The sequence below is a fragment of the Danio rerio genome, chromosome 4, assembly GCF_052040795.2.
Source record: "Danio rerio strain M-AB ecotype USA chromosome 4, GRCz13ab, whole genome shotgun sequence".
Taxonomy (NCBI): domain Eukaryota; kingdom Metazoa; phylum Chordata; class Actinopteri; order Cypriniformes; family Danionidae; genus Danio; species Danio rerio.
In genome coordinates, this window is record NC_141024.2 from 57,232,847 (window position 1) to 57,257,247 (window position 24,401).

General features: G+C 34.8%; 4 protein-coding genes across 6 annotated transcripts in view; 2 read left to right on the top strand and 2 right to left on the bottom strand.

The window, feature by feature from the left end:
- LOC110437840 (NACHT, LRR and PYD domains-containing protein 3-like) overlaps nucleotides 1–5,132 on the top strand; it is a 41,744-nt gene extending 36,612 nt beyond the window's left edge. For both annotated transcript variants that reach the window (XM_087248450.2, XM_088650116.1), the window contains 3 exons: nucleotides 1,857–2,030; nucleotides 2,830–2,876; nucleotides 4,174–5,132. In XM_087248450.2, the coding sequence (XP_087104576.1) occupies nucleotides 1,857–2,030; nucleotides 2,830–2,876; nucleotides 4,174–4,700 (748 nt within the window). In that variant the 3' untranslated portion in view covers nucleotides 4,701–5,132. The remainder of the gene's footprint in view (nucleotides 1–1,856; nucleotides 2,031–2,829; nucleotides 2,877–4,173) is intronic.
- Nucleotides 1–24,401, top strand: part of zgc:113135 — a 1,020,739-nt gene that overhangs the window by 681,814 nt on the left and 314,524 nt on the right. The gene's annotated exons all lie outside the window — the stretch shown is intronic.
- Nucleotides 1–24,401, bottom strand: part of LOC101886882 (gastrula zinc finger protein XlCGF57.1-like) — a 513,813-nt gene that overhangs the window by 484,908 nt on the left and 4,504 nt on the right. The gene's annotated exons all lie outside the window — the stretch shown is intronic.
- The window catches only part of si:dkey-11l22.1, a 30,036-nt gene continuing 25,512 nt past the window's right edge, over nucleotides 19,878–24,401 (bottom strand). The window contains exons 12-13 of one of the 2 annotated variants that reach the window (XM_087249139.2): nucleotides 22,656–23,201; nucleotides 19,878–22,572 (exon numbers count right to left, since the gene is read on the bottom strand). Coding sequence is in view for 1 of the 2 variants with exons in the window: in XM_088650618.1 (XP_088506744.1) it covers nucleotides 22,423–23,201 (779 nt within the window). In the remaining variant the exon portion in view is untranslated. Of the gene's footprint in view, nucleotides 23,202–24,401 lie in introns of both variants that reach the window. The other variant, XM_088650618.1, reaches the window with a different exon arrangement.

The following is a 24,401-nucleotide window of genomic DNA, read 5'->3' on the forward strand; positions in this document are numbered from 1 at the left end:
GGCTGCACTAAAAAGAATAGTTTTTCTGTCTAGTCTATATTGGAGGAATTTATTTAATTTTAGTTGTTTACTCGGGTATCCTGACTGTACTAAAAAGGTGATGACAAAGTTAATAAAGAAAAAAATTAAGATGTTCTTGTTATTAAGTGAATCTATTGTTCCTTAGCATTGCTGTTAGCATGACATCAACCCTAACCCCACAGCAAACAGAAACCGAACCGTACCGAACCGAACTGTGGCTCCAAAACCGTGAACCGAACCGAACCGAACCGTGCCTTTGGTGTATCGTTACACCCCTAATCATTACAAATAATCCTGAATCAGTATTGTAGAATGTCCCTCACACAACAAAAACAATCCAACTGTGTGGAGGATCATTGAATAGCAGCACTTACAGTTTTTTCCAATTGTTTACACACTATTACTTTTACTTCAGACACAATGACTACATCATGTAACTGATGCACCAACCCCCTGAACCAATTCTGCTAAACTACAAGCACAATTCCTGCTTTACACTCAAATTGCAGGATTAAAACACACTTTTTTTCAAAACACAACACACAATTCTCTGCATTTTGAACAATTTTCATGCAGAAAATCTTTTGTTTTCACAAGGAACACACTGTCTGTCACAATTGTAAAGTCAGTTGTCCTACTTTGCATACTAACTCATCACATGAGTAAACACCTTTCACACAGAATTGCAATTTAGAAATCAGAGCTCATCTGGTTCATAACTGGTTCTCTGCCCACCCATGTTTTTTCAGTTGTTTATCTCCCCCTCCATATTCTCCATTCCTTAATCCTATTGAGTTTTTTTTTTTTTTTCTAGATGTAAAGTGTATGACCGAAATCCACACACACGTATACCCTTTTTCTCCAAGCTATAGCAGTTGATGCTTTTCGTGGCTGGATTCAACATGCAAGGTGACATTTCCCCCGCTGCTGGGCCAGACCAAAACAGAAAAGAGAATGCTGTATAGCTGTTTTTTATTTTATTTTTTATTTTTTTTACTGTGACCGTATTCAGTAAATACTTCTGTTGATGGTATATTTAGACAACATTATCTGCAATTTTGTGTTGGTTAGGATGAACACTGTGTACACTGTATTTGTGGGGAAAATACAGTGAAATATATTTGGTATTTGTTTGTTTTGTATAAAAACAATACTCTGAAATATTTTACAATGCACTTCTGTAGGCCTACTGTCTGTAGTAAAGTGTAACACTGAACAAAAAAAAATGCTTACAGAAAGTCATCATGATGAATGGAGAAGAAGTGGTCATAGTGTTTTACATTAAGCACATCAGTGTTCAACTGATCTTATGAATATCTATTTATGTGATGGCTTGTGTGTGTCATTTGAAAACAAAACACCATTTTGAGAAGAAATCACACTGTTTTGAACGCAGAGTTTCATTTTGCAGAAGAATTGAACAGTTTTGCCCAATGTGTGTGTGTGTTGTGATTTGTGTGTAGAGTTCTGACAATATGAGACATGCTTTCAGAAAATGTGTGTAAACAATTGGAAAAAACTGTAATTCATGACTTTAAGATGATCTTCTGAGCTCAATTGTGTCTTCTTCCTCCTCAAAGCAGACTTTACAGCTTGATGTGGTGTATTATGAACAATGTCTTTGCTCTGTACACTTCTACAGATGATGTCGAGTCCTTGTTGAGTGTGTGAGTGTGTTTGCTAATGCGAGGGCTCGATCAATAAGGAGAGCTGATCAGGATGTGTGTGTTCATCACTGCTGTTGACATGAGCAGAAACAGCAGTCAGCATCTTCACAACACAAAGAGATGTGTGATTGTCCAACTGTGTGATGTGGACTATTGCTGTGTTTGTAGATTGTCTGGCTGTATGGTGACAGAGGAAGGCTGTGGTTTTCTGTCTTCAGCTCTGACTTCAAACCCCTCACACCTGAGAGAGCTGGATCTGAGCTACAATCATCCAGGAGATTCAGGAGTCAAGCTGCTCTCTGAACAACTGGAGGATCCAAACTACACACTGGACAAACTCAAGTATGTGGAGCAGCACTGGCCTTGTGCTTTTACACTGAATGGCTTTAAAAAGACACTAGAAAGCTCTTTTGTGATCAGCTTCAGTTTTCTGTGAGGGTTATGGGGTGAGGACAGACAGAAGATACAGCTTGTAGAGTATTCCAGTCATGTCTATGAAGAGCAAATCATTGAGTGTGAAATAAATCTCCTCTGTAAATGTTGGAGTGTATTGGCTCAGTTACAGTGATATTAAGCGGGACACACTGTACAGTTTCAGCATTTGAGCTGACAAGAGAAACTTCTTCATCAGGTCAGGAATAGGGTTGGGGATTGAAGATGGATTCAGATTCTGGAATCAGACACTTGGATTAATGTTCAGACTCTTGTTCTAAAATCAACATCTGGATTCCTCTTCTCTGTGCACACATGTGTATTTTTCACTTGCTAATCTGTCAGGAACTTGGGCGCTGGCGAGCAGCTTTAATAATCTGAACATAGTTTAGAGATGGACTGCAACATGTGCTCAAAGGCTGCATGTGCTGAAGAACGATGGCAAAGCTAAGTGTGATCACTGTAATAAATGAATGTTGCAGCAGGGTGTCTCCATCAACATGAGCAGTATCTGCGCTCGCTTCACCAACAGCAGAGGAAAAGAACGCACTGTGTTACATTCATTGTGCATCCCGGCTCAAGCAACAAGTGTTGTGTGTTTTAGATCAAGAGTTTGGAGCGTGTAGCTGAGCAGCTCAGTGCTAGCTTTAGCTTATTAGCTGAGGGGGAAACTAAACAGCTCATTCTCTCCATCTGTGTGTGTTTACAGTCTGGATCATGGAGGACACACAAGGATTACAGCAGGACTGCACAAATGTAGGACTACACACACACACTCTCTCTCTTTCACACAAACAGTCTCTCTCACATACACACACACACACACACTCACTCACACAGACACACACACACGTACATAGACTTTCTCTCTCTCACACACACACACACACACATCCTCTCTCATACACACATTCACATACACACATTCTCTCTCTCACACACACACTCACACACACATCCTCTGTCAAACACACACACAGATATTCTCTCTCTCTCTTTCTCTCACACACACACACACTCATACACTATCTCACACAGACAGACACACATGCTCACACAAACACATACATACACATACACGCACACAAAGGCGCGCACACACACACACACTCACTTACAAAAATGTCCTGTGGTATTTCAGCAGTACAACATAAATTTACCACACAAAAATTGAGCAAAGCTAAATATGACAGGATTACTACAGCACTTTCTGCAGTACAATATCACAAGAATTAGCTTTTTTTATTCTGTCTTTTTCTAAAAAAAAAAAATTTTCTCTCAAAGTATGTTCTGCATTTAAGTTGTTTAATTAAGAAACACCTATTCTTACAAAGTGACATCACATGTATTCATATTTATTTTAAAAACTTTTCAGTGTGCAAATGTTTCAGTGTACTGGAATAAATTTGCAATTGAAACAGCAAGATGACTGACACCCCTTACAAACATTACCTGCGGTATTCTATGTGGTAAACCATCAAATGTACAACACAAAAATTATGTGGAATAGAAATATTACAGACATATGACAGTAATACCACACACTCTACCACAAGAATATCACATGAATATTACATATTGTATAACAGAATCCTGTGGTAAATACTACCAAAACATGAAAGTGATACCAAAAGAATACTACAGGAGTATTACATAATGTACAGCACAGAATCTTGTGGTAAAATGTCCCAAAAAACAACAAAGTACTACACAGTTACCACATAATTTTTGTGTTGTACATTTAAAGGTTTACCACATAAAATATCGCAGGTAATTTTTGTAAGGACACAAACACTCACACACACGCACACACACACACATCTTACATACACACGCACGCACACACACATACACATATACACACACACACACAAACAAACTCATTCACATACACACACACAGACATTCTCTCTCACACACATATACGCACACGCACACACACAAAAAACAGACACACATGAAAGCGCACACACTCTCTCTCTCTCTCTCTCTCTCTCACACACACACACACGCACACACCTGTGGTTATAATTGTGTGTGTTCTTGTGTTCAGATGTCTGTTTCCTCACCCTGGATCCAAACACAGCACACACTCGTCTCATTCTGTCTGAGGAGAACAGAGAGGTGAAGAGTGTGAGTGAGAATCAGCCGCATCCTGATCATCCAGACAGATTTGATTATGATCCTCAGGTGTTGTGCAGAGAGAGTGTGTGTGGACGCTGTTACTGGGAGATTGACTGGAGTGGAGATGATCGTGTGTCTATATCAGTGTCATATAAGAGCATCAGGAGGAAGAGAAGAGGTGATGAGTGTTGGTTTGGACATAATGCTCAGTCCTGGAGTTTGATCTGTGAATCCTCCAGTTTCTCATTCAGACACAATAATACACGCACTGATCTCCCAGTAGATCCGCTCAGCAGGAGAATAGGAGTGTTTGTGGATCACAGTGCAGGAACTCTGATCTTCTACAACATCTATAGAGACACAATGAGCCTCATCCACTCAGTCCAGACCACATTCACTGAGCCGCTCTGCCCTGGGTTTACTGTTTATTCTGGATCATCGGTGAAACTGAGCTGAAGACTGACCCAGAATCCTCTGCAGGAGCAGTCAGCAGCAGTGATGATCTGGAGTCTCTTCTGTGGGTGTGTGTGTGAGAGAGAGAGATTGTGTCTGTGTGTGAGTAAAAAAGAGATCTGTGTGTGCGTATGTTCACTGCTCTGTGTCTATATTACAAGTGTGTGTGTTTGTGTGTGTGAGAGAGAGTGTGTCTGTGTTTGTGTGTGTGATGATCTGCTTGAAGCACAAAAATGTCCTAAAATGTGTGCAAAGCTGAAAGTTATGAACTGAAGGCTTCTCGCCAGCGTGATCATTATAAATGATGATTATTCAAGAGTAATATTCTGAGTTCAACACTTCTTCATGATCACATGACTCATCTCACATGTCTGTGCTGACTAAGATTGCATTTGCTCCTAAAATATCATCAAATAAACCACTTTGTTCCTCCCACATCTGTGTTGTTTTGAGGTTTCTGTGTGTTTCTGTGTCCATAAGATGTATTGAGTTGATAAATGTTGTATTTGTGTAAATATTTCATGATTTGTGTTCATCCCTCAGCTTGTTTCCTCTATAAATGATGCACTTTTGCTTTAAATGACATCAGAAGACGTGACATCATATGGGCCCTGCAGCCTCCAAGACTAACAGCAGGAGAGCTGGAAATCTTGCACAGTTCTGTTGTTGATACTTTTTCTTGTTAGACAGCGTCCGTCAAGCTCAACCCACCCCATCACACAACATAGAGAAGGTGAGCTGACTCATTTAGGTTTATTTACATTTATAAAGCAAAATAAAAGTCCATTTCAGACTGAAGGTATGCTGGGTGAGGAACTTGACCACATGGGAGATTTGCAGCCAGGTTTGGATGCACTTCACCATGCCGTCACAGTGCCTTTGTTTATTTATGAATCGAATGTCTTAAACTTCGATCTTGTTACCCTGCTCAAACATAAAAGGGTTTTTATTTTTGATAGCAACAGCCATAATAAACTCGACTGTCCACTCGAACGATCGCTGGAAGATTCGTTTGTTTGGATCTAAAGAGTTGATTCGTTTGAAGCCCCATTCAAATGAATCTTCCTCCCGTTAAGCTAATCTGCTATATATATATAATAGTACAGAAGATACATGAGCACTGTAATCTAAATTATAACCCGCTACATTATAACAGTGGAATAGGTGCGGGAAGAATAACCTTGAGCTAATTTGTTACAGTAATAATGGTGTAGATATGCGAGCACTTTAATCTACATTATAATTTGCTACAACAGTCAACATAAAGAAGCTGAGGAGGAGCCACACCAGCATTGCTGAACCTGTGGATGAGATCGGCAGCCATGATGTCAAGAGCAGGACCCTCCTGAGCGGTCAGGACACTGATGAGGATTTGGCCAACCTCATTGCTTACAGATGTTAGACATAACCCTGCTGAAAAAACCAGCATAGACCAGCATTGCTAGTCACCAGCAAGACCAGCATATGTTGTGTTTTGGTGCTGGTATGCTGGTGACCAGCATGGGATGCTGGTGCTGGTGTAACGGGGGAAAAAATGAAACTGTGAATTAAGTATGAATGGTGTCAAAATGCTTGTTTTTGTTAAAAATATCTGTTCTAATTAAATCAAAATCCTATGTTCACTATTAAACTGTGTAATACATCATGGGGAAAAACAGACACCTACAGGTGAGAAAGGGGGTATAATGGGTGGAGTCAGCCGGCCATTTTATCAGTTCACTTGTTGTTCAAAAGCTGTTGAGAGTGATTTTTGAGAGTGACCAGCCCTGGTACACTTATTGTCTGTGTGGAGCCCTGTTTTCTTTTGGAGAACACTATAAAGTGAACTTGTTCAGGTAAACTGCTTCCACGTGATCATTATAAAAAAAACATATACGAACTAAGAGGGGTTACACTGGTATGCTGATAACCAGCATGGGATGCTGGTGCTGTTATGCTGGTGACCAGCATGGGATGCTGGTGCTGTGATGCTGGTGACCAGCATGAGATGCTGCTGGGATGCTGGCGCTGGTATGCTAGTGACCAGCAATCCCATGCTGGTCACCAGCATCCCATGCTGGTCACCAGCACCAAAACACAACATATGCTGGTCTTGCTGGGATTTGGGTGCTATGCTGGTGCTGGGATGCTGGTCACCAGTATGAGATGCTGCTGGGATGCTGGCGCTGGTATGCTAGTGACCAGCAATCCCATGCTGGTCACCAGCATCCCATGCTGGTCACCAGCACCAAAACACAACATATGCTGGTCTTGCTGGGATTTGGGTGCTATGCTGGTGCTGGGATGCTGGTCACCAGTATGAGATGCTGCTGGGATGTTGGCGCTGGTATGCTAGTGACCAGCAATCCCATATTTTAAAATATTTAAATGTGTGTTCTAAAGGTTGGAACGACAGGAGAGTTTGTAATTAATGACAGAAAGAATTTTAAGTTTTTACTTATCCCCCTATGCCCTATTCATTTAGAACAATAACATTTAAACATTGAATGATTAAAAATAAAAAAAGCATTAAGATCATCTTTCTTAGGTGTAATTTGCTTTTTACCTATATTTACAGTTTAGTTTTAGCGATCTTCATATTTACAGTTGTGCTCCCTTTGCAGTGCACTTTAAAAACACTGATGTCATTTTGAACATAGCCTTAAGTTAAAGCTATAGGTGACCTATTATTTAAAAGCGGAATTTATGTTACATCTCCAAAGCTTGTGAAAACAAAAAGCATACGTGAATTCTTTTGATTTATATAGGTTATTTATTAAATATCTGTATGACACGGGCCTGCCGGTTAGAACTTTCTGCTCTGGTTTACAAGTGTCAAATTGTAAAAGTAGACTTTTCTAAAAATAAATAAACAATACCCTACTTATTATTATTATTAATAATAATAATAATAATAACAAGAAGAAGAAGAAGAATCTCTATTATCATAATTAATATTATTATTAAAAAAAATAATTTCTAATACACAAAAATAAAAATAATAGTTATTATCATCATAGTCATCATTATTATTATTATTATTATTATTAAATTATTATTTTTTAATTTCCTAATATATAATAAATATTAAATTTCATTTTATAATAAATCGCCTAGTATTTATTTATTCATATGCTTTATTTGCAGAATCTGGGGGCAACACAACTAATTTATACATGCACCTTTAACGCACCTACTTGATGTTTAACTCTGGGTGGGTCGCCGGTAGATAAGATCAATAGCCATAAATCCGCAATGCATACTCTCATTTTAAAAATCACGCGACCATCATCTTACAATTTTAAATAATAAATTATCTTATTTATTAAAACGAGTGATGAAGCAATGCAGCGCCATTAATAAGCCTAGCCAACTGCAGAGAAACAAAGCAACCATTGCGGCATCCGCAGTAATTACTTTTTCCGAAGTTCAGCTCTTCTTTTTTGCACTTGTTTATTATGCGTTTATTGTTAAAAAATCAATAATGAATAGGCTGACAGGAGTGTATTCTGTGTGTGTGCGTATGTTATCACTGAACAGAAAGTTGCTTTGTCTGTCTGGCAATATTTCGGCTTTTAATCGAATGAAAAGTTAATTTAGATGAGTCAATATTTTTTTAAAAATGCAGTAAAGTAACTTTGACATGAGGCCACATGGAATCTGGGGTCTGATCTCATCTCGTTCTCTCGCTGTCATCCAGACACTTGATACAGACGCCACACAGTCCCAAAACGGTACCAGCTGACAGGTAGAATAGCTGAAGCTTTTGCGAAATCTGTCAAAATACAGCGCTTAAATTAACAGGCATATGTCTTTGAGCCAAAAAAGTCTTTCTGTAGGATATGTAAAAACGCAAGAGCCAGTGTAGAAGTTGTGTCGCCTACTAATTATATTTATTCTAATAAAATGAAAACCAAAATAAACAATTCATTGCATTTTTTGTTTGATAAAAATATACAGAAACGAAAAAAAATCAAAGGGTGGCTAGTTTTTATTAATGTGTTTTAATATTAATAAAAATATGCTCAGCCTATTTAAGCTTAATGGTTACACCGCCAATAAATGTCTCAGTCATTTAAAACATGCAATTCATAACACACCAGCAGGGCTGCGTTTCTCAAACAACTCACCACTGCACTATCATACGATGCATTGTTTGGGGAAAGAACTAGTGACGAATGTTTCCCAAAATTCTCTGTCGCTTACCCATCTCTTGAACCACGTTAGTTATAGCGTAAAAGGCCCATATATTTTAAACGGGGAGAAACTACTTTTTTTTAAAAAGAACCCCATCATTTATTTGTGCAAATAATATTGTTTTACAAGCACGCATTTAAAATAAAAATACTAAAAATATTAGTTTTGCCAAAAACATGCACTCGCTTTTTATATTAACTGACATATATATTAATGCCACATATAGATCCAATGTTTCATTTACTAATAATATTGAGAATGTGACATATACTAAATCAAATCACTTACAAAAGCTAACACGTATTCTATATTCATATATTAATCATATGAATAAATGAATAATGAGGCTGTTTATTATAAAATGTATTTTTTATTATATATTAGGAAATGAAAAAAATCCTAATTTAATCATAATATTAATAATACCAATGATGATCATGATGAGGATGATGATGTCTGAAAGATAACATTATTAGCGTGAAAAACAAATTATATATACATGTATATATATATATATATATATATATATATATATATATATATATATATATAGCAATAAACTGTAGTATGGTTCAAAAACATATTTTTACTATAGTTTTTTCATGCGAGTAGCTTACAGTTGTTACGTCAATTGCAGAAAATATATTTCAGTTCAGTAGAAAACTTATTTCTCCTTTGTATTATAGTATCAATTAAAAAAATGCAGATTTCCTTTGTCTCACATTCATATTTTTTATTTCCTGCTCTCCATCTTAATTTTATGAGTCACCAGAATCTCTTGATTACACCCAAAGTTCTGCTGATAATTTTTTTTTTGCAAGCATTCACTTTAATAAGTCAATAACAGATTATTAATATCCAATTAAAGATCATTTCACCAAGCTCATACCACAGTGCTAAAAACATGATGCTTTTGATTTATACAACTAACAATCTCCCTAATAGAGCATGTGCTGACTACTGACAATTTGTAAAGGTAAAAAATAATATAAGTACTGTTCAGTAACACTCTTTTTACTAATACGGTTCAAGTATAATTGAATAAGACTCCCAATTTATGAATAGTTAACTGGTAATCTGGAACCTTCAACCTTCATTAAAATCTAAATTGTTAAAAAAGTTATATTACTGAATAAAAAAAGTTAATATATGGACAACTAGTATACATTTGTCTTCTTTTGATACACAATTTTAAACATGTGGTTAAAAACTTATCTTAATTAATGGCTTAAAATTATCTTTTATATTTTTTTGGTAGGCCAGAGAAAAAGTTAGCAGGACAAGTAAAAATCTAATTCTCATTCTCATTAAAATTCAAATGTGCATGGTTTTAAGACAATTACTTTGGATTATATATATATATATATATATATATATATATATATATATATATATATATATATATATATATATATAATGTTTATAATGTAGGTAAAACTTTCTTTTACAACCCGCAAAGTACCGCATAGGTACAGTGAAATTACCGTGTACTTTTCTGTACGTATGTATAAGTATAATGAAGGTATGTGTAGGTAAGGGAACAAACTGTAATGCTTGGGTAATAAGGGGGTAACAACCAGATATTCAGCATGAAATCTACCTCGTAAGTACAGTGAAATAACGGTGTACTTTTCTGTACATAAAATTAACGTTTGCGTAGGTACACTATATGTACAGAAAAGCACGCCGTTATTTCACTGTACTTAAGCGGTACTTTGCGGATTGTAAAAGAAAGCGTTACCGTCATGGGTGCTGTTGTTTTACTACAGTAATACCTTCAGATTCTGCGCTGCAGTGGCGCCTCACAGCAAGAAGGTCGTTGGTTCGAGCCTTGGCTGGGTCAGTTGGCGTCTCTGTGTGGAGTTTGCGTGGGTTTCCTCCAGGTGCTCCGGTTTCCCCCACTGTCCAAAGATATGCGGTACAAGTAAATTGGGTAGGCTAAAATTGTCCGTAGTGAATGAGTGTGGATGTTTCCCAGAGATGGATTGAGGCTGGAAGGGCATCCGCTGCATAAAAACGTGCTGGATAAGTTGGCGGTTCATTCCGCTGTGGTGACCCCAGATTAATAAAGGCACTAAGCCGAAAAGAAAATGAATAAATGAATGAATGAATACCTTCAGAGAACATAGTAGTCAGTGATCAACATAAGCAGAGTGTGGTGTAGTCAGAACTGGAACAGAAGTCTAATAAGCGCACACGATGATGTTTTCAATTGGAGATTCCAGTGAAACTGCCATTAAAAAGTTATAAGAAAAATGACATGTTAATCAGTATGACATCTCACCTGGTATCTACTATTACAAAGTACAATTCCATTAATATAAATGTCCAATCCACAGTATCTGTACCATAAACTAGCCACAATTTTGACTCCTCACTCAGTATATTAAGTTGCATGGTATTTTGTGAGAAATCCAATGATCTTGTTTGGATTGCATTTCCTTGTGAAATTATAAAAAGCTTCATGATATAATTTAAAAAAAATGAATGCGTTTACAAACATTTTTAAAGATACTTTTATGAGTAAACTGCATTAACGTGAATCGAAAGAGAAGGATGTAGACAAAATTATTTTTAATAAACAGGAAAAAAAACTTACACCAGAACATAGCACAGCAATCAGAAAAAAACAGACAAGCATGGTTTGTAAACAAAGGAAATCAGAAAAGAATAAAACCACAAAGAATTAACTTGACTAGCGATAGGGTAACGTTAGACAACTTACGAAATGGCAAAGCTTCCCCATTCAATGCTGCTAGCTTCTCTGGCGAGGAGACCATCACTAAATTTACAAACAGAGCAACAAAACCGTGAACCGACAGCGATTCACTTTGTTAGGATTATTACATGTTAAAAAATGTTAGCTCGATGATAAGCACCGTTAATGCTATTTGCGAAGTGCTTAATTCTTATAACGTTAAGTTAGCCTTTAACGTTATAGCCGGAGCAATACTTTTTATGCTCATTCCAAGTCGATTTGATAGATCATCTTATATTTTTACACAGGTTAGAAAGCAATGAAGACATAAAATTAAGTAATTTTGCTGAAATCGCCAAATAAATAACCAAAACAGCTATTATTCATTAGCTGCTGTCAATGACCTCGTCACTAACGTTACAGGGCGACATAAAAACGTATAAAGTGGTTAAGTGTTTATTAAAAAATTATTATAATGTAAAACGTTACACATCTAAAGTTCAATTCAATATAAATTATAAGTAAAACGACAAATAAAACATGTAAAACGTCGAATATCGTACTTACCTTTGATTACCGTTCCGCCCGTTGGTTGTCCGTTATTTAATTCAAATGATGAGCCCGCACACGCACATCACGCTGACTCGCGCAGAAGAGTTCCTGGCTGTGTTCTATTGCCACTTATCCCCCCTACGCTCTATTCATTTAGAACATTCTAACATTCAAAGTTGGAATTATTGAATATAAAAAAAGCATTAAGATCATCTTTCTTGGGTGTAATTTGCTTTCAAACTATTTTTACAACTCAGTTTTAGCGATCTTCATGGTTACAATTGTGCTCTCTTTGCAGTACACTTTAAAAACACTGATGTCATTTTGAACACAGCCTCATGGCGAAAGCTATAGGTGACCTTTTATTAAAAAGCGGAATTTATGTTACATCTCCAAAGCTTGTGAAAACAAAAAGCATACGTTAATTCTTTTAATTTATAGTGTGTTATTTATTAAGTATCTGTACTGTATATGAAATGGGCCTGCCGGTTAGAACTTTCTGCAGTGGTTTACATGTATGAAATTGTAAAAATAGACTTTAAAAAAATCCTAATAATAACAAATACAACAACAACAATATTATTATTGTTATTATTATTATTATTAATAATAATAATATTATTAATAATAATAACAATAATATAAAATAATAATAACAATCATAATTATTTATATTATTATTATTATCATATTATTATTATTAGCAAAGTATGATTTTTTTCATTTCTAAAAAATAATAAATATTACATTTAATTTTATAATAAATAGCCTCATTATTTTTTTATTTATTTATATTATTTGTATGATATTAGAATATAAATAGAATATATAGAATATATAGAATTATAATTATTTTATATTTAAAATATATGCATATAACTATAATACTGCTAATAAAAATCACATATTGGACAATTAAAAAATATTTTAATCCTGATGTCAGTGTCAAGTGATCTTAGCATTTATAGCAAGTAGAATGTTTGGCTAAAGAAATTGTAAAATTGTAAATTGTTACTGCCAATTCAGTTACAATCTAGTAATTACCCATAAGGAGGTTTCTTGCTATGATTTAGTGTTATTTTTACACATTACTAAATTCATCCATATTGTAAGTTTACAAACAATATAAAAAATATTTTTATTCCTTAAATTAAAACATTTAATCATTTATGATAGGCAAAAGCTGAATTATAAAAACTAAATAAGATACTGGAAACAATTGCAGTTTTAAAGAGCTTTAATTCTAATATAATTTACATTTACTTTTAATGTCAAACATATATAGAATCCCCCATATTGTTTTTAATGGATATAATAAAATTTACAATAATTGTAACTAGTTTTTCACAATGCTGGAATTTTAAACATTGAAATGATACCTTCAATAAATAGCAACATACCATTTTCTATATTTTGTGACAAAAAAAATCTTAATGTTATTATTAATTATTATTTAATGCACTAGAGCCAATGTGGACATCAGTATTTTTTATATTATTAACAAATTTTTGAATAGCAAATCTTTGCATATTATTCTACTTGTTGGTTGTAGAAAATATATATATATATATATATATATATATATATATATATATATATATATATATATATATATATATATATATATATAGGCTATATCATTTATAGCCTATATTAAAAATACTGTTCAGTTTAAATCGAATATAACGTGTTTTAATCGACATAGATGGCGTTTAGCATTATCATAGCGCTCTATGCCTACACTGTTAAAAATTGACCCGTTAAAAAACAGTAAAATACTGGCAGCTGCAGTTGCCAGCAATGTACTGTTATTTTACAGTATGTTGCTGTAAAATACATGGACTACATTGATTTACACAATACTCAAGTGAACTCATTTTGCTCACTGAAAGCAACTGCCTCAACTTGGTCAACTGCTGAATGAGTTTATGAAGTAATGTGCTATATATGCTCAGAAGCATACTTATAATGATAACTTATTTTAGTTAATTAGAAAAGTTCGGTTTAACTCTAATGTCTTATTTTTCACAACAGCACACATACATGTAAATCTGGAATCACCAGAGAGATTCTGACTGCATCAGCAACTAAACAGCCGCTATCTTATATAGAGAAACATACAGAATAACATCAGCAGTTCATTGTTCATCTTTAACTCATACACTGGCTCTATTCTCCTCCACAACGGTGACACACAGAAGAAATTAGCTTCAGGTTTTACAGTAAAATACTGTTTTTTCCTTGATTTAACAGTAATCTACTGGCAGCTGTGGTTGCCAGCAATCTACTGTTTTTTTACAGTCTATTTCCGTTGTGTAAATTAACAGTATATTACTGTCAAAATACATTTTTACACTGTGTTTTTACCTCTCACACCTTTAACCCTTTAAACCCCAGAGCATATAATTCAGTTTTTATTGAAGTGTCCACACTACTGAGTGTTCAAGAAACATGTAGCAAAGCTGAAGTAAATTCATTAATTAACTGACTAATTAAATGATAATTGAGGATTAACAATGAACAAATGAAGAAATACTGAAGGGAAAAAACAAGAACAGAACATACAAAACTTTAGTCACAGCTTTATAATGAAATAACCTGAAGAACAACAAATGATTAAATCATTTAAATGATCAGCGGATGATTAAACAACTCTACAAACATCATCACCAGCTACACTTATTACTTAATACATGTATTTTTGTATAACATCTACTAAAGTTCTTCTTGAGAAAAAGTTAAAGTTTTATGTCACCATCATGGAGAACAGAGTTTGCTTTAGTTGGGCTCTTAGCCCTGTCATTTTTAACATTTATATATCTTGGCTGCTGCAATTGTTAAGAACTTTGTTTAAAAAGCTCCTTTGTTGTGGCAAGCCAGCCAAAAACCTAAATAAGATCTGGTGATGTTCATGTTGCTGTTAAATGGCAGAGTCTGTTCTCATTTAGTATAATATAATTTATTGCTGCTATTCAATGTTAAATCTATTGTTTTACATTATATGTATATATATGGCAATGATTTCTGGAAGTTTTTAAGAATATCTTGGACAATAACACTTTGGTCTATGGTGTAAATTGCACTCAAAGAGACATCAATAATCAGCATATGAACCTCAATAATGGTGACAACTAACAAAATTAACAGTTTAACTCACAAACAGGCAACTGAAAGTCGAAACATAAACAACAGCAGAATCAAACACAAATAAAGAAAACTGTTAGACCATTATACAACATTTATTTATAGCGCAATGCATGCTGGGATATTTGTATTGTGCCACTCCCAGCATGCATTGCAGCATGAAACATTTGAGATGTTACCATTGTTGAGATACAAGGTCAGATTCATGAGGTCTGAGTGTGTATTTGTCATAACTGAACTGTTTTTGTATGTTATTTCTGAACTGTTAAGTAATTACGGAGGGATCTTTTCTGTTTCCACTTCTCATTAATTAAATTAATACCTGCAACTAAGCATAAAATCTATTGCATGAGGCCCTTCATCCAGATTTATATCCAAACATTTATCAGAACTAATTTCAGACAAATAGGTTTCTCTATTTATTGACTTTCCAACTTTATTGCTATAATACAAGCATTTAGTTAAGTCTTTATTATAGTAATTGGAGAGTCTGAATTAATAAGTTCAAGGGTGAAGAGCCCAACTAAACCAGCCCCTCACTCCATTACGGTGACACAAAAAACACCTTAATTTCTGTTGGATCTCAATAAGAATAGTATGGAAGTCAAATCAGTCAGTAATAAGTGTGTGTCTGCTGTTGTTTGTGGAGTTGTTTAATGATCCTCTGCTGAGACTGAAGCTGTTTTATTTTATTTTATTTAATGTTGTAACTCAAGTCACTGTTTGTGTTTCTTGTTTATTTTCTTCAGTAATTGTGATTATTAACAGCAGGTGTTCATCAGTGTCTGAATTCACTCATTAGTGTTCATTAAAACTGTCAGGTGAACTATATTAGTTAACTAGTGTATGAAGTAGTGAACAAGGACACAAAGTGTGATTTCAAACACAGACTTCAAAACATCGAATCTGAACTCTGTTAGCTCACAGTTTTCTGCAGTTGGTTACTTTCTCGAAAACAAAAATGTTACCCAGAAAGCACTGTTTTTAACAGAATATTACTGTTTTAGTGAAAAAACATTATTTTACCGTAGAATCTGACCGTTTTTTAACAGCAATTTTTTACAGTGTATGTGTGTGCATCGACCTGCACTCTGAAACATCTTGTATTCACAAATATTTATTTAAAATTCTTTATTGAATCCTAAATTTTCCATTTTGCATTGCACTACCGCAGTGAACAGTTTAAAGCATCTAGTATGTTTTTGACGTTTTTCCCTTGTCAGTTGAGGAGATCACATATGATAATTTGGCATATTTAAAAGGGAAAAGGACAACACGTCAATCGACAGCACTTTACACTGATTTCAAATCATATTGAAATGAGTTCAGTTTTACTGACCTCTCGATATTGTTCACACAGGTCAGGGACACGCAGCAACGCGAGTAAGAGAAAAGATCAAAGCAAAGCAAGACAATACTTTATTTACGTTATTCATTTTAATATATTGAATGTAAATGAGCCTGGGTTGTTAAAACCATGTTTTTTGTTTTTAAACACACTATGCTTTCTCAGCTATGAAACGCATCACTAAAAAATGTTGTATTGTTGTTGTCTGGTGAGTGGGCAATATGAAAAAGCTCCCCCGAGGTAAGAAGGAATGAAGTTATTGGTTTTTATGTAAAAATTAAGGATTTGTAAAATAATTTAACCTTTTAATTTATTTGTAAAAATATGTATTGATGAGCATCCTGTTTAGCCTATTGTTACAGCAAATAGGATTATAGTACATTTATGATTTATTAATAATAAGATAAATAGATTAAATCATAAAAGAAAATGGCATTATAAAGTGTATTACGATTTTGTTTTTTCTACCCTATTTTATTTAATCTATTTTTTTACGTTGATGGACTTCAAATTTAAATTTACATTATTTGTTACAATCTTTTGCCTTATTAATAAATCAACTTAAATGAAAAGTATATGCATCAGTGCATGAAGCAGAAGGGAAAATAGAGAAGGAGTTAACAGCAGTAACGTCGTTATTTGTTTGCCATTATTGAAAGGTAATGGCACTGAACTGCTATATAAATATATTTTGCATTCTACATTGGACTGGAAAAAAGCAATAGATGTAAAACATTTTGTGAGGAACTTATGTAATTCTTTTTAACCATATGTTCAAGTCTGATACTGGGCTAAATGTGGACCAAATCTGACGGGCAAAACAACCACGTCGATATTTGGTCTATGTTTAGACCAAATCCGACGGACAAAACAAAGACCACGTCGATATTTGGTCTATGTTTGGACCAAATCCGAGGGGCAAAACAACCACGTCGATATTTGGTCTATATTTGGACCAAATCCGACGAACGAAACAAAGACCACGTCGACATTTGGTCTAAGTTTGGACCAAATCCGACGGGCAAAACAACCACGTCGATATTTGGTCTATATTTGGACCAAATCCGACGGACAAAACAAAGACCACGTCGATATTTGGTCTATGTTTATACGAAATCCAACGGGCAAAACATCCACGTCGATATTTGGTCTATGTTTGGACCAAATCTGACGGGCAAAACAAAGACCACATCGATATTTGGTCTATGTTTGGACCAAATCCGACGGGCAAAACAACCACGTCGATATTTGGTCTTTGTTTAGACCAAATCCGACGGACAAAACAAAGACCACGTCGATATTTGGTCTATGTTTAGACCAAATCCGACGGACCAAATACAGACCAATTTTCGACGTCGAAATTTGGGCTAAATAAAGTCTATGACGGGCCGACTTGATTTAGCCCAAAAAACGACGTCGAAATGACGTCTCGTGCTGGGTGGGTCGTCGTTATCCGCGTCGATGTAAAGTTCGTTCACAGTATCTACTGTCTCCCGATCTGCTAATCAATCACTTATGCACGTTTTTCTCACACACTTTAACTGATGCTGGGAGCATTTTAAAAACAACAAACATTACACAGTGATCTACTGAATATCTTATTTGTTGTTACTCACTCCCTAACCACAATAAATCTTTAAATCAAACCTGTCCGGCTTAATTGCTTAAGTTTGCTCTGCTACACGAGGCGCAGTCAGTTTCGCATTCACGTTCTCCCTCTCTCTCCCGTGCAGGATCTTAGCTCCTCCCCCAAATTCACGTGAACCAATAATGTACACTTTACCTCGAAAGTAGGAGGGTTTTATACAGCTATCAGTCTAGGTATTATACAAAATACCATCACACACATATACATCTTTTAAACAACAACAAATGAACTTTTTACAATAAATGAAATATATAAACTGCTAGTAAAACTAAATTATTTATTTACTTATCATCTAATGGAAGCACTGTGCTACAATAATAATAGGCCTACACACACACACAGTCTAATTATTAAGCATGTAATATACACCCAGTCTAAAGCATGAAGTTTCCAGAAGCACTTAAACTGCTCAAGGCTGGGCTAATGCTGAGGTTTCATCTTTGGGTAGAGACTCAATAATATCCATCTGCACAGTGTGACATCACATTCGACCGGCGCGCGCGCGTGTGTGTGTGTGGCTTTTTTTCTGTGTTAGTGGGCGAGGCCGCAGGTTTCAAATCTCCCGGGTTTGCGCACGCAACTACTTGTGTTTCGTAGATACAACATCACGAAACACCTAATGACCCGTTATCAAGACGACTCATTCGAAGCACTATGAGTCGACTCTTTTATAGATGAATCAACAGTTTTAAACACTGTACACTTACAGATTTAAGCCTCAGCTGGATATTTCACTTTACTTAGAGCTGTGTTACACACTACATGGAAGGGCATTTTCAAAAACCCATAATATGGGCTCTTTAACAAAATAAATACACTATTTAAATAAAAAAAATAAAAATAAAATAGAAATCAACAAGTGAAATAGAAGAAACTGTAGAACTGTTATGGTTATAAACTATATAAATACACACACATATGAGGGTCCATCTATTAGTCCCATGACGGAGCTAACAGCATGGGTGAAGGTTAAATGCATGTAAACCTTTTAGCACATGTGAAAAGAAATATTTTTGTTCGTTATAATTTATTTTAATTTGTTTCTAGCTCTGAATTTTAATCTGACTCCAATTTATAATAATTTTAGATTTAGATTCATCTAATTCAAGCTGATTACCTTATAGGTTGTGATTAGGTCTAATTTAGATTGATTGACCCAATAAATCCTTATATTTAATTAATGTTTCATCGTTTACTTAAAGTCGCTTAGAGTCAGTATGCTGGCCAGTTTCATCTGCTCACGGACACATCTTCGCCAGTTCCGATTCTTAGCAGATATGCTAATTTCCTTTAAGTAATAATAGGCCACCTCATGCTTGGTTATACTTAAAGAAAGTTTAATTTAGCTTAGTCAGAGAATATAACTGAAAGCTAATTTCTTTTCAGTAATAATAGGCCGCCCCATGCTTGCACATACTTAAAGAAAGTTTGATTTAGCTCCTAGATGATATCATACCCCTAGATTATATCATCAGTGATTGTCAGAAATCAACAGGTCTCTAATGCTGTGCCCATGCTCCATCCATTGCGCCTGAATGGATGACTAATCCTGGTCGTAGACTGCGGAAACATCAGCCTAAACAGTCTACTAGATTTAAATGATTTCAGGAGATATTAGAGTTAAACAAGAATTGTACATTTATTTGTTAGGAAAAGATTTTCACATAATTAAACAAAATAAGCCACTCAAGATTGTACAACATCAATTACTCAAAGATACATTTAAGAGTTAAAGAGGAATACCTGACCATGTAGAAATACATTGCAGCATATAAGTCTTGATGCAGAGCTCAGAGACTCACAACCTGCAATGAGTTATCCCATTTACAGGATCCCACGGACACTTCTGCACCCTTTGCCTAAATACTCAAATCATTATAAATTCAAGACAATAAAAGCTTCACTAAGACTCTTGCCTGGTCATGAGTTGATGCGAAGACCATTTTGCCTGGAGTGGAGCATCTGGCAAAGATCTTAAACCCAAAGTCAAAACCCAAATTAACTGATATAAAGGAGATTGTAAAATACTACAGTGAAATTAAGACCACTTTACCAATCACACAGAGACATTTAAAATCACACCAAACATGAATATAAAGCCACAAGATACACCATATTAAAAACTTAAACATTCGGTGTGAAATGTGAGTGAGCTGCTCTGGTGGAGAAGGTAAAGTCCAGGGCAAAGAGGGGGGCTCAGGATGCACGATCAAGACAACCTGAACAACTGGTTTTCTAGCTGATCTTCTTCTCACATTGGAAAGTTTATTGTTTTAGTGCCTGACCATTCTCATGCTCTTGTCTCGTGTGGAGTTCCATAACAGTTTGCAGATTTGAATATTATGGAGAGATATAGCCATCCTTACATTATTATGTGCATTTCTATTCTTAAACTGTAGTTCCACTGTACTCTGCAACGAGAACCTCAGTCAATAATATTTATGTAAAACTGAATTTTGTTGCATCATATGATCATATTTTAAACTTCTCATAAAATCATCAAACAATGTGTACCTAAAAAGCATTTTGTAAAAAATAAAAAAGGTCTGTCCTATTGTCACTAAGTTATTGTTACTTTTTTTCTACTGGATATGTGGTTTATATCTAGTATATATATCTAGTATAAGTGATTTGTAATTTGTTCTTTTATACCCCATTTTTTGTTTAATAATGTTTTTCTATGCAGACTTTATGTATTGGTCTAATATTTGTATAAAGAAAGATTTCATTTGCATTTACTCATTTAGCATCTTTTATCCTGCGACCAAAAACTAATGACACGAAGAAACAGACTCAGCCTACCAAAGGTTCAGAGCTTGTGTTTTTGAATGCTAACAAACCTTAAGCCAAGTCCAAGAAGTAAAGCCACACAGTGTTGTTTTAAAGCTTATTTAATTTTAAACATTTTATAAAAATGCACTTTTCTATTCTCAAGTCAAGTTGTTAAGCTCATTAGGCGCTGTGGCCTTTGTATTTTTATTTGTATTATCTTTCACTTAAATTGCTGTTTCATAAAAACATCTACTGGGAAGAGTTGCCATATTTCATATAAAGATTTTATGGCACAAAAACGTTATTTAATTTAAAGCTTACTTGTTTTTATTCATTAAAAAGCCTAGCTTGATGTGCACTATTGTTTTTCTTTTGATTATTTTAGTGTTGTGATTGTAAAGTAATCTGATTTGTTATAAAAGCTTTTCTGGTAAAATATTAATAATAATAATAAAACAATAAACAAAAATTAAACAGTGTTTAAGTGTCTAATCCTTGCAGCATCATATGTTACAAAACTATTCACAAAGACTATTTGATTTATTAAATAACTCATCTCTTATGCTTTCTTTCATGTTATGTGACAAAATGAATGAATGACTCAGATGAACTAAAAGATTCATTAATTCGCTCATGCGCACGTTGTGTAGTGCGAGACAAGGTCAGTTCATTTTTCGAGTCCTCTATCGAGTCGAGTCCACATGAATGACTGAAGCCTCGCTAATCATATGCATTTAGAGCCAGAAAAAGAATTGATCTATTCAACCCTCAAGTCCTCAAGTTTGAGTCATTCTGTCACGAAATGAACGAACGACTCAAGAACCAGAAGACTCGAAAGGTGAACTAATTATCATGGCTCCTATCGCCCCAGACTGTGTACATTGGTTAAGATTATATGTGACTGTCATTGTAACGTGAACGCACCACTGACATTTAAAGACATGAAGAGGTGAGCTGAGCAAACAGACAACAATGCCTATAGACAAAAGAGCAGGTAAACATTGAATTATTATTTTCTTCTTCTTATAATATTCTATTTATGACTTATTTGTCGTGTGATCAACCTTCTGGGGCAGTTGTAGATGTGTTTGAAAGCAAATCGTAACATTTTAATAATATTTTGTCAAATTTAACCAAATGAACGAAATGACTCGAAAAAGATTTGTTCATCTCGATGAACGAGACTCAAAGATCCGAGTCAGTAAAATGATCCGAGCTTCCCATCACTATTGAGTATGCGAAATTCTGTTGTACGCCGCTGCGAAAAGGGGCGGGATTAAACAAGATGATTAGACATGAATGGTTTCTCTCCAGTGAGGATCATCATGTGTTGATTAAGGTTTGATGATTGGCTGAAACTCTTCCCACACTGAGTGCATGTGAATGGTTACTCTCCAGTGTGGATCTTCATGTGTTTATAAAGGGTTGATGAGAAGTTAAAACTCTTCCCACACTGAGTGCATGTGAATGGTTTCTCTCCAGTGTGGATCTTCATGTGTTTATAAAGGGTTGATGAGAAGTTAAAACTCTTCCCACACTGAACACATGTGAATGGTTTCTCTCCAGTGTGAATCGTCATATGTTGATGAAGGTCTGATGAGCGATTAAAACTTTTCCCACACTGAGTGCATGTGAATGGTTTTTCTCCAGTGTGGATCCTCATGTGTTGATAAAGATGTGATGATCGGCTGTAACTCTTCCAACACTGAGTGCATGTGAATGGTTTTTCTCCAGTGTGGATCATCATGTGTAGAGTAAGGGATGATGACTGCCTGAAACTCTTCCCACACTGAGTGCATGTGAATCGTTTTTCTCCAGTGTGTATTTTCATGTGATAGTTAAGGTGTGATGATTGGCTGAAACTCTTCCCACACTGAGTGCATGTGAATGGATTCTCTCCAGTGTGGATCCTCATGTGTTCATTAAGGTGTGATGATCGGTTGAAACTCTTCCCACACTGAGTGCATGTGAATGGTTTCTCTCCAGTGTGGATCATCATGTGAGTCTTAAGATTGCCTTTTCTTCCAAAACTCTTTCCACACTGAGTGCAGATGAAACGGTTCTTGTCTCTCCTTTTCAAAATATCATCAGTCTGTAAATGAGTTTTTTCCTCAATTTTGACATGATGTTCCTCCTCTTTACTCTCCTCATTCTCTTCAATTAAGTCTGAAATCAATAAATTAAACAGTTTTCATTAAATCTTAAAAACTCTCATCAAAAGCTGAAAACTGAAAAGACACTGGAAACATTGGCTACACACACTGTAATTTTGATGCAAATTAAATGTAAAATAAATCTGATTATATTGTGTCCATTAACGTGTACACATTTAAGCAGATTCTATTCAATTCATCTTTATTTATCTAGTGCTTTTACAATGTAAATTGTTTCAAAACCGCTTAATATAGACATAGAAGTTATAGTTCTTCACGTCCGCATTACGCGTTGTATAGCAAAACCTAAACGCATCAGAGGATGGCAAAGAAGAGAGATTTACTCTTAAACTGATGAATGAGGATCTAGTGCCAGTGAATGTCCAGCATCTGAAACACCATTATTGTTCATTTTCAGAACCCACAATAGTTGATTAATACACCACATCAGTCTGACAATCACCGTTAAGAGGGGAAATGACTATAAGGAGACTGTTTCGATGCTGCTTTTAGTGCTGTTATAAGGTTCTATAGGTACAGTTAAAAAATGATGTACTAGAATTTACATCATTTAGAATGTAATAGTCAAATAACAGTCTGAAACAAATGTGTCAAGCGCAAGTATTTATATGCAAAACCTAACCAGAGTACAATTAAAAGCATTGAAAAAGTCTTAAATTTGATAATCTTAAATTAAGGCTTTAATAGCCTTGATTTATTATACAAAGTCTTGGATTTCATTACAAAGGTCTTAATTTATTTATTTATTTTACCTTTTTAAGATTAAGTTCATACATTGATTGTTTTAAAACATCTAATTCGTAATACTTTAATATGAGGAATAAAACACTACTTATTGTCAAAACTCATTCCTAGGAACTTTTTTACAACTTGCATAGTTGCTCTATCTAAAAAAGCTCCTGATCTAAATGCTTAGATCTTAAAAAACAAAAATGCATGCATACAGTTTTTAACTTGGAAAAATTAAAAACATTTAACTGACCAGTCATATATTTTATTTATACATATTTAAATTTGTCTCTTGATTGTATACATATTTTTCCCTTTATAACAAATACATAAATCATCTACATATAAACTACAAAATATATTATTCCCATTAACATTTACAATATTATTAATTTTAATACTAAATAGTCTTACTGATAGTATACTTTCTTGGGGCACTCCTGATTCTCATATATGCTATATA